Source organism: Tachyglossus aculeatus, chromosome 17 (assembly GCF_015852505.1).
Source record: "Tachyglossus aculeatus isolate mTacAcu1 chromosome 17, mTacAcu1.pri, whole genome shotgun sequence".
Taxonomy (NCBI): Eukaryota; Metazoa; Chordata; class Mammalia; order Monotremata; family Tachyglossidae; genus Tachyglossus; species Tachyglossus aculeatus.
Genome location: NC_052082.1, coordinates 14,203,947 through 14,221,309, shown reverse-complemented (window position 1 = coordinate 14,221,309; position 17,363 = coordinate 14,203,947). Strand labels below are relative to the sequence as shown.

The 17,363-nt window shown below is 47.1% G+C and overlaps 1 protein-coding gene across 9 annotated transcripts in view; it reads right to left on the bottom strand.

Moving 5' to 3' along the window:
- Positions 1–16,770, bottom strand: part of MIER3 (MIER family member 3) — a 29,052-nt gene extending 12,282 nt beyond the window's left edge. For 2 of the 9 annotated variants that reach the window (XM_038758997.1, XM_038758999.1), the window contains exons 1-7: positions 16,738–16,770; positions 15,501–15,531; positions 14,355–14,559; positions 12,096–12,241; positions 2,882–3,016; positions 1,372–1,492; positions 8–93 (exon numbers count right to left, since the gene is read on the bottom strand). In XM_038758997.1, coding sequence (XP_038614925.1) covers positions 8–93; positions 1,372–1,492; positions 2,882–3,016; positions 12,096–12,241; positions 14,355–14,529 — 663 coding nt within the window. In that variant the 5' untranslated portion in view covers positions 14,530–14,559; positions 15,501–15,531; positions 16,738–16,770. Of the gene's footprint in view, positions 1–7; positions 94–1,371; positions 1,493–2,881; positions 3,017–12,095; positions 12,242–13,470; positions 13,624–14,058; positions 14,560–15,500; positions 15,532–16,737 lie in introns of those variants that run through there. The other 7 variants (XM_038759002.1, XM_038759000.1, XM_038759001.1 and 4 more) reach the window with 7 other exon arrangements.
- Between the last annotated feature and the right edge of the window lie 593 nt (positions 16,771–17,363).

Here is a 17,363-nt window from a genome sequence, read left to right as displayed (position 1 = left end):
CACTTACTTTCCTCAGATCTTCAGGTGAATTCCCAGTATCCACCTCTGTATCTTCCCCCTCTGATTCCTTATCCCCGTCATACGTAGTGTTTGCTTCACCCAACAAAAGAAAAAGCGGTTACTGGTTTGGCTTTCTTGGTCTTTCAGGTGCCCAAAGATAATGCTATTAGTTTCTAACTTGCTCCCCTATGCTGAAGAAGTGGGTGGCCCAAAAGCAAGATCCTGTTTCAGTTTTTGCCGTAAACACAGTGAAGCAGCGAGTACAAGTTAAAAATGGTTGGAGCATGCTCTGACGATTCTTTTCCTTGCATTTAGCGATGGAGTTGTGAAGGTTGGCTGTAAGGGTCGTTTCTGCTATGGAGCTGATGATGGCATATGCAACGACTAAATGGGATCACGGGCTTCCCTAGAACCAGCGTGCCCCAGTGGACAAAGAACAGGCCTGAGAGACAAAAGGACCTCAGTTCCAACCCCGGCTCCTCCACTTGTCTGCTGTGTGACCTTGGGCAAGTCATTTCACTTCTCTGTGCCTTAGTTACCACATCTGTAAAATGGGGACTGAAACTGGGAGTCAGTCCCATGTGGGACAGGGACTGCGCTCAACCCAATTATCTTGTATCTACTTAGTACAATGCCCGGCACATAGACAGCGCTTAACAAATACACAATTATCACTGTTATTATTAGCCTAAACAGGCTAGCTAATGCACCATTTACGGCTAGTTACACGCCAATCAACATAAACTGATGTTATGTACAGTTCCACCTGTGAAATCTGCCCAACAAGAAAAAAAGAATATTTCCAAAAAGAACATAAGGCTCTAAAGAAAGTTCAGCCTATTCCAGCCACCTAGTAAGGCCATGATGTTATGTGCACCAAAGTAAGTTTTTTTCCTTTAATTTTTTGAAAATATAATCAGACTACTTGTTATATTTATTCTTGCTACTGATTTGCAGTTTTAAATTCTCAAAGTAGTAAACGAAGTGATTTACAGTCTACAGAAAATGGTGGAGTTTTGATAGTTATTCTAAGAGAAAAGCCTCACGGAACAGAAAAATACCCTTTAAGTACTCGCTGGTAAGGTTACGAAATCATAATAAGCAAATCTTTTTTTTACACGAACAAAGAACTCACAAAAATTTTGGGGTTGCTGGTAACCATGGCAACAAAAAAAGTCAGAAATGTTAGACACAGCCCAGTAAGGCTGAGTTAATTCATTAGTTACAAAAAGGAGAATCACATCATTTCCATATAGTCTTGACATCAGTCTAGCTCTCCCAAGTCTGCCTAGCAATTTTGAAAATGCCCTGAATCTAATACTAATATTCAAATGACAACAATAATTTGGCAATAATTATTAACTCCCCTACATCTTAAAGGTCGAGGGAAGAAATCTGTTGCTTCATGTGAAGTCACTGATGGCGTTAGGTCATCCGCAGAAGACTGTGTTTCTTCATCGTCTCCTGATAAAAGATCTTTTGCGATTTCTTCCTGAAGAAATAAGGAGGTAAAATTATAACTAGCCTGAAGTGATCAAGTTTGGGTTAAAAACGACAACAAATTAGACAATCATACAGTGGTAGTTACTGAGTGCTTACTGTGTGCACAGCACTCTGCAGAGTACATGTAATATACTGCTAATCTAAGAACTGATTAAACCATCTACCTTTTAACAAATGGATGCCCTCCTAGCCGTCCATTTTTGTTACTCTAAATACGGGATCTTTATCAAAGGGTGAGGCCTAGATACATTTTTCCAATCACCACACTGTTCTCCGAGCTTTGAATATGTAGAACAAACAACAGATTTAACAAATCTTTCAGATTTTTAAAAGAGCAAAAGACACAACTACAGCAGGCTAATTAATCTTTCTAACCCAATTTTGGAAAACAAAAAATGTCATCTGTAACCATTTAGCATGAGAAGCAGTGTGGGCTAATGGAAAGAGGATGGGCTTGGAAGCAGAACTGGGTTTTAATCACAGTTCCACCACTTGCCGGCCGTGTGACCTCGGGCAAGTCGCTTCACTCCTCTGGGCCTCAGTTTGCTCATCTGAAAATGGGGAGTCAATACCTGTTCTCGCTCCTACTCAAATTATGAGCCCCAAGTGGGACAGGCGTTGTGTCCAACCTGATTAACCGGTATCTACCCTAGCACTTAGAACCGGGCTCGACCCATAGTAAGTGGTTAATAAACACCACTACTATTACCATAATTATTTAGAAAGGTCAAGAAATATAGCCCTCAGGATTGTGTAAAAATGACTAGAAAATGACTAGTGGGGTGCAAAACAGATAAAGCATTGAATGGAACAGTCTACCCACAAACCGGTTAGGGAGAAATCAGCCCATTCTTTATATCCTAGACCCAATTCTACCACAGAAAAGGCAAGAGAATCATCAACTCGAGAGAGAGTTCACAACACTTCCCACTTACGTTGCTGTCTGTTACCAGTTTGGAATCGTACACTGAAAAACCATGCAATAGTTCACCACAGCATACGGAAAAAGCTATGAGTAAATTCCCAGGGATATACAGGTGGGTAAAAACAGCTAACAGTCATTGGAAAGTGTCTATAATCATTCAGTTGTATTTATTGAGCACTTACTGCGGACAAAGCAGTGTACTAAGCGCTTGGAAAGTACAATTCGGCAACAGATAGAGACAATCCCTACCCAACGAGTGGGATGAGGATGCTGGAGCTCTAAAGGACAACGACCACCATAAGCAACTGAGAAGAACTACAAGCTGGGAAAATGCTGAACTCTGAGGATCCCGAACTTGCTACGGCGGCTTCCTAATGAAAGAAAATGGCCCAGGCCAAGAATGAGGTTTTTTTTATTTAAATCGCTGACCCCAAAAGAAGTGTGGTGACTTACTTTGTCCAGCGTCATATCTGGCAGCTCGTCTGCAAGTTCGCTCGGAGAGCTATTTGCACTGGAAGTGGCCATCACCGGGATTGTAGGCTCGTAGCCGTAGAATGCCAATAAATCTTCTAAAGGCATGTTTCCTTCCTGAGCGAACAAAAATACAAATAATGAAATAGTGTGAGCACTTGCCCCCGCCAGGCCTGAGAAAACACAAGTAAGGCCACTGATATTTATACAACATTTCGATGTGGTGAATGAGGTACAGACAGAATTCGAGATTCAACTGCCAATTGTTTCAGATGGCCAGAAATCAGAGTTGTTGTACTTCAGTGGGCTGCTCCAAGATGTATGATCAGCTGCCCTTCGTTCTCAAATACCCGCCCGAGCATCTCAATTCAGAGGTGAATCCTTTTAAAACGACTCTTAAAACCTGCTGTTTCTCTTTGTTGATCTAGCGGCAGCTTTTTTGCCGCCGAAAGAAACAAGTCGTGGCCTTCGTAAGACACCAATAGCTTTTCTTTTAATGTTCTGCAGGTTCCCGCTTAGTTTAGGCCTTAGTTAATGAAAAAGTTCCTCGGCAAAAGCCTCCAAAAGAGGTACCACCTCTACTACTTTACTGGGTTAAGCTCCTTGTGGTCAGGGTTTATGTCTACCAACTCCGTTGGCTGGTACTCTCCACTCTCCCAAGCACTTAGTACAGTCCCCTGCACATAGTCAGTGCTCGGTAAATACCAGCAATGGTTGGACGGACCATGTGTGCTTTGATTTCCCACACTTGCCAATCGTGACCTAATTATCTCATAATTAAATCCTCACCTTAACGTCTTCTACGCCCTCAAAAAGCTTTAGCTAAGGAGTCTGATGTCGTTAGGGCCTAGAGAAATGTGTCCCACCAAATAAACCACTCCCTCTGACACATCACAGATAAAAAGGTTAATGTGCTCCCATCACAGATAAAAAGGTTGAAGCTTTGGGAATCAGTGAATTGCATTTAATGAGTGCTTACCGTGAGTAAAGCACTCTAAGCACTTGGAAGAGTACATTAGAACAATAAATAGCCACACTCCCCACCCACAATGAGCTTACAGTCTAGATGGAAGATGTCACTTACTCAGAAGCCATAAAAGAGTTAGCGGCTGAGTCGAGATTAGACCGTTCAGCTTCTTTCCTTAATTTAGTCCCCACGTCTCCCAAACAAGAATGATTCATGAAAGCCATCACATTTTACTCATCCCCAGCTTCAGGCATGTAGTACCACATACCTAGAAGGAGCTGGAAACTTGAACCGCCTCTGTCATTGATCGACAGTTTTAATTCAATCAAAAATGGCCCTAGAGCAAAAAGCACACTAATTTATTAGCAAATTAATTTTGGATCACGATGCATTTGATCAGCCCTTAAGATCTATTTTGCAATTTATGCTCAAAACCTCCTAACTGCTTTGTTGTGCTTCCACCCTAAAGAACCAACTGCTCCATTTTTAGAATTAATCAAAATGCTTTCTACTCGGAAGGACATTTTCTTTTTGAATCACATTTAGTACGGATTTCTACGGGGCCAAAAATGACCAGTAAAAGTAGCCTTACAATCTTGATATGCTAGCAACCAAGAGATGAAACACAGGCACCCTTTGAGTAGTAAATGCTGGTATCCTCCGCAAAACAATGTTTTACTTATCTATCTCCTATTTCTGAAGCACTGAAGACTTTGCAATATCAAGAGAATCGATTCTTATTGATTATTCTCAACAGCCTCAAACCAGCCTGGTTTGGGTATAAATCACGTTAGAGAATCTTCATGTTCCTCAAGGCCCTAACGACATCAGACTCCTCAGTCAGCTAAAGCTATCTGAAGGGGTAGAAGACCTTACGGTGAGGATTTAATTATAAAATAATCAGTTCTAGTTTAAACTAGATATGGCATGGCCTACTGGAAAAAGCACAGGCCTGGGTGTCAGAGGACCTGGGTTCTAATCCTGACTCGCTCAGTGACTTTAGGCAAGCCTCTTACTTCTCTGAGCCTCGATTTCTTCATCTGTAAAATGGGGATTCAATACTGTAAGCCCCATGTCGACAGGAACTCGTTCAACTCGATTACCTTGCATCTACCTCAGGTAGAACAGCGCTTGGCACATGGTAAGCACTTAAATCCCACAATAATCGTAGTAAGCTTGAACCTATATAAGGCTGGAACTTGTTTTAAATCTGATGATCATAAATATCTTAAGTCCTTTCCAGTGGATTGAAAACCAGTAAGTTGTGAAGTGCCCTCGTCTGTTTGTTGTAAAATGAAAATTGCTTGAGAGTGTGGGCTAGTAAGGAAAGGTCGAATCAACCGATCTGGAATTCCCTCTTTCCTCCCCCACTATATGCTCCTGGTGGACTTGCTAAGGATGTTGGGAAATTCCCAAAAGACGGTGAGGACGGCAAAGGAGGAGAAGCATAAATCATGGACTCAGCTTGTGGATAACGGAGAGCTGATGGAACCAACGTTTCTCTGGCTTTACAATCTGCTAATGATTCAAAGACAACAAAGGAAAAATTGTGACACTAGAAAATACAACTTCCAATTCCCCTCAGGCCCTCGGAATCCCGAGCAAGGAAAATACGGGGATGGGCTTTGAAGCTCAATCAGGACTGTGCTGGTCGGAGGTTTACAGGGCAAAACAAAGACCACAAGTTCTGTGCCTACGCCACTCACCTGAACTGACAGACCCACAGAGGCCATTATCTCGCTACTGAGCAAACGGGAGCTCCATGAGGACAGGGGTGAAGCCCTGAAGACGGCTAAAGCTCTATAGAATCCCCTCCCCTCACTTACACGTCTTCGAATGACTAGTTCCAACAGCCTCCATTTCTGCCTTCTGCTGCCATTCCTCTCAAGCGGAAGGCAGGCGGGGAAAAAGAAAAGCACCTTCCACACCCGCACGCTTCTCTCCTCTAATGCCAACCTACTCGCTGTATTTCAGTCTCGTCTATCCCGCCGCCGAACTCTCGCCCACATCCTGCCCTCTGGCCCCGAACGCCCTTCCTCTTCATATCCGGCTGACAATGATTCTCCCCCGCTTCAAAGCCTTATTGAAGGTGCATCTCCTCCAAGAGGCCTTCCCTGACTACGCCCTCCTTTCCTCTTCTCCTACTCCCTTCCGTGTCATCCTGATTTGCTGTCTTTATTCACCCATCCCACAGCAACTTATGCACACATCTGTAACCTACTTATAGTAATGTCTGTCTTCCCCTCTAGACTGAGAACTTGTTTTGGGCAGAGAATGTGTCTACCAGCTCAGTTATACTGTACTCTTCCAAGCGCTTAGTACAGTGCTCTGTACTCAGTAAGTGCTCAACTGACTGATTTTCCACAACAGAAAAGAAAGAAACTCAGCAAACCAGGAGTATGTATAGTTGGTGACGGGGATGGGCATAGAGAGAGTGGCTACAGAGTCGGTGCTTTCAGGCAACCCAGTTACATAAGCTTCCCATTTATCACTAGGGGAAAACCAACTGACTTGGTAAAGAGCATATATATATACATACATACACACACACACACACACACCAAGGGCTTGACATCATGGGTTCTAATCCCACCGCTGTCACATCTGCTGCTGTGTGACCTTGGGCAAGTCACTTCACTTCTCTGGGCCCCAGTTCCCTCATCCGTGAAATGGGGATTGAGGCTGTGAGTCCCACGTGGGACAGAGACTGGGTCCAATCTGATTTGCTTGTGTCCACCCCAGTGTTCGGTACAAGGCTTAGCACACAGCAAATGCTTAATAAACACTATTATTATTATTATCAGGTTCACTCTGTATGGCAGAGTTGAAATAAGCAAAATATTTTCTTGATCTTTTTACTTTTCTTTTACTTTCTGAAGGTTCCTGAAAATGGTAGTCTCTCCAGAGGAAAGGCAGCATGGTCTTCAAATGCCAAAAGTTTATCACTCTGCCCTTTGCGAAGAAGTTGCCCAGCTAATAAACTAATCAGCAGGCCTAAACTCTGCTTGCATAAGGCAATAGACTGAAGCAAAACCTGAATTTTGTTCTTTCTCGTCAGTTGATTTTTTCTTTCATTCACTTAGTCGTATTTATTGAATGTTTACTGTGTGCAAAGCACTCTTTTAAGTGCTTGGGAGAGTACAATATAACAATAAGCAGACACATTTCCTGCCCACAACGAATTTACAATCTGAGGAGGAGACAGACATTAACATGAATATTCAAAGACAGTTTTATTCCAGGGCTATAAAAGTGGTTACCTGCAGCCTGTACCCTAACTCAGTTATTAGAGACAGGGAGGCCAACATTAACTATTGAGCAACTGAGGCAGGAAAAAAAAAAAACAAAACCAGAAAACAAGAAGGTAGCCTTTCTCATCTCAAACAAACCTTATGGGCCCTCACTGCCAGCACAGGGAAGAAGTGGGCCTCTAAACTGTTAAAAGGGGATAAAAGGCAATCCTCTGACTGAGCAATTCAAAAATGTCATGAGCTCATTTTCCTCAGCCTCCCGCAAAGGCTGCAGCATCACAGGGCTGATCCAGGACCCCTTTCTAGAGAGGCTCCCGGATTCCTGAACGTGATCCGGAACTCTGTTCAGGCAAAGTAAGCCTGGAAAAGTCAGTTAACCGTGGTTCGAAACCACTCAGATCTGTGAAAAAAAAAGCACCCGGCTTGAATCCGGCAGGTTTAACGGTCTGCGTTGGTTTTCGCTAGGAGCGCTGAGTCTTTCCGGAGGATTTCAGGGTGTACGACTCACAAAACCAACCTGTTCAGACCTAATCTTCCCTCTTCTCACGTCGGGGAAAAGGTCTGACGGCAAGGTTTGTGTCAGAAGACACAAGTGTCAGAGCAGAGCTGGGGTAACTTTGCTTCTCGCGACTGACTAGGGAAAGCTATGGTTCCCACAAGGAAGTTCCCCAACTGGGAGCTGAGAGTGGGTAGGCTGTCACCATGGTCAGTGACTACGGCCAACGATCCCATCTCAACAGATGTAAACCGGGAAGCAGAACAACACACGCACACCCCACCCTCCCCGCTGTCCTCCTGGATCCAAAGAGGAGTCCACGCGATCTGGAAAACTGAATTTTTGTCTCCGTATGGACTAAGCCCCAAAAGCCATCCCAGGTTAAGAAACCAGATTGGTGAGAAACATTGTGAAATATGCTCTGGCACTTCAATTCGCTGGACCCTCCTCGCCTTCCACCCCCAGCTCCTGAGGGAACAATTCTTGGCAATACAAACCGCTCCACACCTATTATTTTGTATCTACCCCCCGACTTAGAACAGTGCCTGGCACACAGTAAGCGCTAAACAAATACCAAAATTATTTTTAACAGAGTTGGTAGATACATTTCCTGTCCCTTTTCAGCTCTAACGATGGTCCGAACGACAAGTGTTCAGCAGCTCGTGGGCATGTCTGTATCAACTCACTTGCCAGGCAGAATTTTATGGCCACCAGAAAGTTTCTTCCTCCTCCAGTGGCAATCGCTTATGCGCACGGCCAATGACTGTTTTTCTTTGAAAGGAAATGGGTAACAAGTCGAGCTCTTCAAACCAACTTAACTTGGGGTTGTAGGCTTATTTTTTTAAAAAAAAAGCAAGTGAAATCTTACGATGGGAGAAGTTTTCGGTTAAAATGATCTGAGGCTCTGCACTAGGATCCCCCGGGGAGCTGGAGGGGCCTCGATTGGCGCCGATCAGCCTACACTGTGCTCTGCAACCAGTTGTACTAGTTCAGGAGTTACCTGGCTCACATCCCCGAGGTCAATCATTGCAGTGTTGTTGACTTTACAAAGAGAGGATGAGGAAAATCTCTGCCTGCTCATTTCATCCATGTATCGCTGGGACTCTTTAGGGCCAAGGGGTGTTGGACGTTAAAGCCTCGCAGTGTGGGATAAAAGTTTCCCCAAGAGGTCTTCTCCAATTAAGGCTCTCTTTTCCCCTCTTTCTTCTGTGTCGCCTTGCCACTTGGATGTGCACCCTTCAAGCACTTGCTATGCGCTCCACCCTCAGCCTCAGCCCACAGCACTTACGTACATAGAGAAGCAGCGTGGCTTCGTGGCAAGAACCCAGGCTTGGGAGTCAGAGGTCGTGGGTTCTAATCCCGACTCCACCACTTGTCGGCTGTGGGACTTTGGGCAAGACACTTAACTCCTCTGTGCCTCGGTTACCCCTTCTGTAAAATGGGGATTAAGACTGTGAGCTCCACGTGGGACAATCTAACCTTGCATCTACCCCAGAGCTTACAACAGTGCTTGGCATATAGTGTTTAATACCATTATTATTATTATTATCAGTAACCTTTTCCACTTATATTAATGCCTGGCTTCCAGTGTAGACCGTAAGCTCTCTTTGGGCAGGGAACTCTCCCAAGTTCTCAGTATACTGCTCTGCATGAAGTAAGCGCTCAATAAATACCACTGATAGATTGATTTTAAATCCCTCAAGTGCTCACTCCTCCCCGTCTGCTTTCCCCAGTATGACGGGACCTTACAGACCAGGCCACCTGAGGGGTCTTCTCCAAAATTGGGTGAAAAGGACTGGTTTAGAGAATACAGTACTAGCTAGAAGTCAGGGAACTCGGGCTCCGGTTTCAGCCCCAAGCTACTCTTCCCCACTCCGGCGTAGTTTCAGCCCCAAGCTACTCTTCCCCACTCCGGCGTACAGTGTGATCGTTTAACCTGTCTGGGGCTGTTTTCCGATCACCTGCCCTTTTGGCCTCCCGAAGATAAATCATCATTTTGAATGCCATGAGCTCTTCAGATTTGCTCCCTTTATTCACCCCTTCCTCAGCCCCACGGCATTTATGTGCATATCCGTAATTGATTTATTTATATTAATGTCCCTCTCCCCATCCCCGCCCCAAGACTATAAACTCATTGGGGGCAGGGAACACGTCTCTTTATTGTTATACTGTACTCTTCCAAGCACTTAGTATAGTGCTCTGCACACCGTAAGCGCTCAATAATTGATTGATACATAATGCCCTTGTGCACGTGGCGATGTGAGGCACGCTGCAAAATTTCATCTAAAAGGCAGACCTGTGTCCACTAGAAACCCAGACTGTTAGCTTACAAGCTCCTTATGGGCAGGGACCCTGGGATATTTCACTTTCACTGAACTCTCCCAAGCGCTTAAACAGTGCTCTGCATTCGGTAAGCCCTCAATTATTATCGATGAACTCTGCATAATATTGCTCCCAGGAATATTGCCAACACAGGAAAGTCAAAATTTTGTAACGAATCCTTGCACCTTTAATCATCTGATCCAAACCTATACGGTTCTGAATTCAGAATCCATGATGATGATGGCATTTGTTAGGTGCTTACTATGTGCTGAGCACTGTTCTACGCACGTGCTCTTCAATTCTGTCTCCTCAGATCTGAGGTCCAGTAGGTAAGGGGCACAACTAATTTAATGCTTCAGGCGACACTCATTCGTTTGAGCTGAATTACGAAATTTCTGCAGCACCTCACATTCTATGGATGTTCTCATCCGATCAATTGTATTTACTGAGTGCTAACTGAATGCAAACCACGGTACTAAACGCTCAGAAGAGTACTAGGGAGTTAGACATGATATCTGCCATACATCTTGAGGAATTTACAATCCAGTGGGGGAGACAACACTAAAATAACTTACAGTCTTGGACAAAAGCGCTACGAGGCAGGGGAAGGAGAGGTGAATACAGTGTGCCAGTATGGGGCCTTGAAAGAGTGCTCTGCATGTAGCAAGCGCTCAATAAATACCACTGATTAATTGAAAATGGGGACAGTAGTGGTCTGCCAGATGTGAAGGGGGAGGGCGTTCCGGGAAGAAGGGAGAGTGTGGGCGAGAGGTTGGTAGTGAGAGAGATAAGAATGAGGCACAGAGAGCAGGTTGGCTTGAGAGGAGTAAAGCGTACGAGAGAGGAGCGAAGATAAGGAGCGGGAAGAGAGCCGACTGACTGAGCGCCTACGGTGAGTGGTCAGGATCGTCATCATCATCAATCGTATTTACTGAGCGCTTACTGTGTGCAGAGCACTGTACTAAGCGCTTGGGAAGTACAAGTTGGCAACATATAGAGACAGTCCCTACCCAACAGTGGGCTCACAGGATCTTCTGTTTGCGGCAAAGAGTCATTGGCAACCATCAGAGGTTTATGAAGAGTGGAAAGATAAGAATAATGATGGTATCTGTTAAGCGCTTACTACGTGCCAAGCACTGTTCTGAACACTGGGGTAAGATACAAGGCAATCATGTTTTCCCCCATGAGGCTCAGTCTTAATCCCCATTTTACAGATGACGGAACCGTGTGCCCAAAGTCACACAGCCGACACGTGGCAGTTTGACATTTCAAAAATGATTCCGGCAGCAGAGAGAAGTACGGTCTAGAGAGGGGAGAGACTGGAGGCGGAGACGTCTAAAAGGAGGCCGATACAGTGGTCAGGTTGAGACCACCAGGGTAGCAGCTGAGATGGTGCAGAAGGGATGGACTGTGGTGAAGAAGAGACCCTCAGGACTTGGTGACTGACTGACTATGGGGGTTCAAAGAGAGAGGGGAGTCAAGGATAAGGCCATGGTTGCAGTCTTCAGAGACAGGGACGATGGTGGTGAGGTCAGTAAGAATAAGTTCTCCCTCAGTTCTAAGTACCTTTTCATTATCCGGTACTTTGAAAAACAGACTCAAAAGATCTGTTTTCAGAGGTGAAGTCGGCACCTGCCTTTTTTTTTTGAATTTGATGTATTTTGGGTTTTTTGTGATCAATATTTTTAAAATTAAATGTTTCTTACATATTTTTAAATTTGGAATAAATTCAGAACTTGTCAAAATGGCATGTGGAGCTTTAGTTCTAATCCCAGCTCCGCCGCTTGTCGGCTGCGTGACTCTGGGCAAGTCACAACTTCTCTGTGCCTCAGTCACCTCATCTGTAAAATGGGGATTAAGACTGTGGGCCCCACGTGGGACAACCTGATCACCTTGCATCCTCCCCAGCACCTGGAACCCTGCTTTGTACCTAGTAAGCGCTTAGCAAACGCCATCATCATTACTGCTATTATTAAACCTGGGACACCTCTCCAGGGCTAAAGCAAAAGAAAAAGAAACTTTTACTTTAAGGAAAAGAAAAAAAAACCCCACTTGTTGGGTTTCTTTTTTCTGGACACCGAAACGCTCTTTTAAACGGACTAAATAAGAGTGTAGTTACTTTATCAGGCTAAAATTTTAAAGGAAAATGCACTTGCCTACCTTTTCTAAGTCTTCAATTTCGGAACTGAAGTTTTTGCCCTCGTCCATCATTTCCTCTTCTTCAAGAGTCCTTTCGTCATCGTAGTCATGTACCAACATTTCAGCAGTGGGGTCGAAATCATGATCCTCAGAGGACAAAGAGCCAACTATAAGAAAAAACACTCCTTTTACAAAAGCACTCGAGAGCGTAGAAAGAAAAACAACTTATGTTCCCTAGACTGTACTTAGCACCTTTCAGTCTCTAAGTAGGGGATTCATTGAGGGTATTTACTTGAAATTTCCTGATTATAAAAGTAAGACAGTGCAGTCTGCCCAAATGAATACTTAAACCTAGTTTGTAGAATGGGATGCCTGGAAAGGTGCCAGTTATTTTAAAGCTCTTCACCCCAAATCAACATTTTCTTTGGGAAGTTAGTCTAGACTAACTTAAACATGTGCACTTAAGCTTCGACTTCCAAAAGAATCAGAAGGACACACATGTCCGCGGGGTTTAGGCCCTAGGAATGAGATGCTTCATTCTATTCCCCTGTTCTGCAAGGGCAACTTAGTTCAGGCTGGAAAAATAAACTTCACCTGACTTCATAAAAACGCTTTTTTAAATGACCAAAGGAACTGGCTAAATGGCTAAACATCAAGCTCTACGTTCTTTAAAGTAGCTCTTGGCAGAGGAATTCATTCCTTCAAGGTATTGTCACTTCTCATCCCTGTATATTATTTCAGATCCACAGAAGAAAAAGGGACACTGTCAACAACAAACCTTTTTTACAATTCCACTTTTCATTACACCCTCTAGGCTCGAGATTTAAATCGCAAGGATACTTAGGACTGCTCTTTGGGGAACTTACAAAACTTATGTTATAAAATTTCCTTAGCCCGGCCCATTTGCGATACGTTCTCCCCTTCCTCTTCAACTGCACTCGCTTAGTTCCTAGCTCCTATGCTTCCGACCCCAAATGAAATTGGAGGCGACAGAATTCTCCAAAACGGAAAGGAAAATTAGACATGGCCTAGAAGCCAAAAAGAACAATGATAGTGAATTTAAGTAAGAACTGGCTTCTCCCCATGTACTTCATACTGGTCCTTCATTCATCTGGACCGATGGGGCTCAACTGCTAAAAGGACCATGGGCTACTTCAGAGTTTCTTCAGACTCAACAGAACACTAACCTATACACCTTAATATGTTTTTTTAGGGTTATAGCCTACATTTGCATTGTGCGGGGGGGAAAAAGGATGTTTGATGAAATGGCTGTGCTTATCAGGGCACCTACAACTTCGCGGGGTGTCGGGGGGGAGCAGGGAATCACAAAATTGAATCATTTCGAAAAGGGCAAAAATGAATTTTAATGGCTCAAAAAGCAAATATCCACCATTACCAATTTTGTTTTTTGAGGAGCCCCGGAAACCTCCCGCGGCACCCCAGAGTTCCAGGTTCTAGGGAATACAGGTTGAAAGCCACTGACTTAGACACCCAAACTAGACTTGTCAGTTTCAGTTTCCTTTACAATCAGTTTCATCTTCCAGTTTTCCTGTACACAATAACACAAATGAATGTTTAAATGAGCAAGTTTTTTCAATGACAGTTAAAAAAAGACACAAAAACTGATGAACTACAAGGCACAGTGGAACCAACTGGGAATAAACCTAGGGAGAGCGTTCTCCCTCTGAAGCAAGAAAGGCACCGGCAGAGATCATCTATGGAGAAGTCCCCTGGGTGTGCTAAATCAGTTGACTGACCAGCTAAAAAAAGGTAAGCATTCGACTACTTTAATAGCCCCGGTCCTACGGGAAGAAGACCCGTCCCTGTGAGGATCGGGGCGGTTAAAGCGGTCAAGTTTTCAAATTACAGGCGGCCTATTCAACCAGTTGACGGTGACCCCGACGTCGCTTTTCCCATCCTTTCGCCAACTTTTCTTTCCCTGCGTGGAGTTTCCAAGCCGTAAAGAAAGCAACGATATACGTACCTTCCCTTCTACTACATTCAGACAGGCACCTTAATTGGGCAGAAATGGTGTCGGGAGAGGCTCGGGTACCGAATCATCTGTTGGTTGATTGCGTACAAATGGGGCCTCCGCAGTCTAAAAGCAACGCTCGTCAATAGGGGAGGTGCGCCGGAGGGGAAAGATGCTTCTAGGATCCCAGGTCTGGGGCTCCAACTGGTCCCGGAGAATTTTTTAACCGCTGGCCGCCCTAGCCGTTAGCCACTCGGGGGTTGGGGGGTCGTGCCCGTTTCAACCCCTCACACCACTTACATACATACACAGATTCGGGTTCCACTCCCAGGCCAAACAGTTAACTTTGAGCCGCAGCTTTATCTGGGTCCCAGCCCCTGAAATGGTCTGGCTCTCTCCTTCCATCATCTTTTTCTCTTTGAGACCAACCAGTCGGTCTCCGTTCTTAAGGGGGGTGTCTCCAAAAGAAGTCTGCCCTGACATTTAAAGGCTACTGAAGGGTTTTTATCAATTCTAAAAGGAAAAAAAGGAGAGAACCTTTAACTGACTTTTCAAAGAACCACCCCCACCCTGCCCCCCCCCGCCCCCGCCGCACCCCAAAAGAAGAAGACGACAAAGAGGAGGACACGGGCCGTTCCTGGGGACAGGGCCCGGAAATCGCAGCTCCGGGAAAGGGGGGGCCGCCCTCAGACGAGGGGTTCGGCACGGTAGACAACGATGGAATCCGCTGAAACGTTCAGCGTACTCTGCGCGGACCATGCAGACGGGCCCGGGATCGTTGGAAACGTTACGCTTGCTTTCATTCGCGCAGCCAAAGCAGAAAATGTATTACATTCCTCGCCAGTTTGAAAACATCCACTTGGACATTCCGGCTTTCGGGAACAGAACTTACACGAAACTTTCATTTTGCGCATAAACCGGGGAGAGGTCGGACCAGCGGCCCGCAAAGACGAAACTCCGGGCCTCCGGGCGACACGGCCTCTTTTTAAAATACAGGGACTACGATTCGGCTCCGAGACCACTTTATAACAGAGTCTTTCACCATTACCCGTGATCTCCTTTTACGAGAATTCACAGAAAGCGTACGGTTTTCCGACTCTCTTCTTTCTCCCCCCTAAAAGTGGATTTCGAAGGCCTACATCCTGGTCCGTTATGCTTCCTCACCGGGTCGGGAAAAGAGGTGTTTCTGTTTTTCCAAATCTGGTCTCGGGAGGAGAAGGAGGGGTGGGGGGGGGGGGGAAGGTCTAGAACTCTTTCGTTCCTCCCTAGTTGTTTTTTTTTTTTTTTTTTACGGTTAGGACGGACAACGTGAGAATTCAGACGATTTCAAGATGGACATTCCCAGGGATACAGCCTGGGAGGGGAAGGGTTGGGGAGGGTCTTTGGCACTTCATATACCCTCTGCACCCCACTTCTCGCCGGGACCACAGAAGAGGCAAGGAAACGCGACAAACCTGGGCTCGAACTTCCAAAGGAAGCCTGGGCCTGGACGGGAGAGAACAGGGTGGGGAAAAAGGGTGGGAAGGGTGGGGGAAGGGTGGGAAAGGGGTGGGGAAAAGGATGGGGAAAGGGGGGAGAAGAGGGGGAAGAGGGGAAAGGGAGGGAGGAGGGGGGAAAGAAGTGGGGAAAAGGGGGGAAAGGGGTGGTAAAAAAGGGGGGAAAGGGGTGGAGAAAAAAGGGGGGAAAGGGGTGGATAAAGGGGGGAGGGTGGGAAAAAGAGGGGAACGGGTGGGAAAAAGGGGGGAAGGGGTGGGGAAAAAGGGGGGAAGGGGTGGGGAAAAAGGGGGGAAGGGGTGGGGAAAAAGGGGGGAAGGGGTGGGGAAAAAGGGGGGAAGGGGTGAGAAGGGGGAAAGAGGGGAAAAGGGTGGGAAAGGGGTGGGGGGAAAGGATGGGGAAGGGGGAAGATGGGAAAGTGGGGGGAAGAGGGGAAAGTGGGGGAAAGAGGAGAAAGGGGGAAAGAGGGGGAAGGGGGAAAGAGGAGAAGGGAAGGGGAAAGGAGGAGAAAGAAGGAAAAGGGTGGGGAAAGGGGGAAGGGTGGGGAAAAAGGGGGGGAAAGGGGTGGGAAAAAAGGGGGGAAGGGGTGGGAAAAAAGGGGGGAAGGGGCGGGAAAGGGGGGGTGAAGGGGGCGGGAAAGGGGGGGGAAGGGGTGGGAAAGGGAGGGAGAGAAGAGGGTGGGAAAGAGAGAGGGAGGGAGGAGGAGAGAGAGAGAGAAGTTAGATGGGCCCGGCCCGGGATGGGGGGGGGCGTCGAGAAACGGACAAAGCCGCCGACGGGGAAGGGGGAGGCGGCCAGCCGGGGCCCAAGGGGCGGCACCCGCGCTCCGGGACTCCGGGACTCCGGGACTCCGGGACTCCCGCCCTCCATCCCCCGGGGGGGCCGGGGGCGCTCCCCAAATAGGGCTCTGACTGACTGACTGACTGACGGAATGAGTGAATGAATGAATGAATGGAAGGCAGGGACCGGGCGGGGGGGGGGGGGGGGGAGGGGAGGACGGGGCCCCCAGCCCAGCCCAGCCCAGCCCAGCCCACCGCCCTGAGGGCCCGGGGCCGCCACCCTCATCGCGGCGGCCTAGGCCCGGACCCCCGGACGAGGAGGAGGAAGGGGCGGGCGGGCGGGACGGGACCGGGACGGGGCCGGGGGGGTCGGCTGAGGGGTCCGGCTGAGGGGAGTCCGCCCGGCGGGTCCGCTCACCTCCGCCATGTTGGTACCTTCGGGCCGAGCGGGCGGGGCGGCGCGGGGCGGGGCGGCGCAGCGCCCGGGCCCCGGATGGGGCCGCTCAGCCAATCGCCGCCCGCGCCGCCGCCGCGCGCCCTCACGCCCACCCCGGGACACGCCCCGCACGCTCCCGCCACGCCCAGTCACGCACGGACACGCCCAGTCACGCACGGCCCCGCCCAGTCACGCACGGCCCCGCCCAGCCACGCACGGCCCCGCCGCGCCCTCACGGCCCAGCCCACTTCACCGTTCGTTCAGCCCTCCATTCATTCATTCATCCATCCATTCATTCATCCATCCAATCAATCGTATTTATTGAGCACTCACTGTGGGCGCAGCACAGTACGAAGCGCTTGGGAACTACAACTTGGCAACCTTCATTTATTCATTTTATTCATTCATTCATTCAATCGCATTTACTGAGCGCTTACCGTGTGCAGAGCACTGTGCTAAGCGCTCGGGAACTACAACTTGGCAACATTCGTTTATTCGTTTTATTCATTCATTCATTCAATCGTATTTACTGAGCGCTTACTATGTGCAGAGCACTGTATTAAGCGCTTGGGAAGTACAAGTTGGCAACATTAATTCATTCATTCATT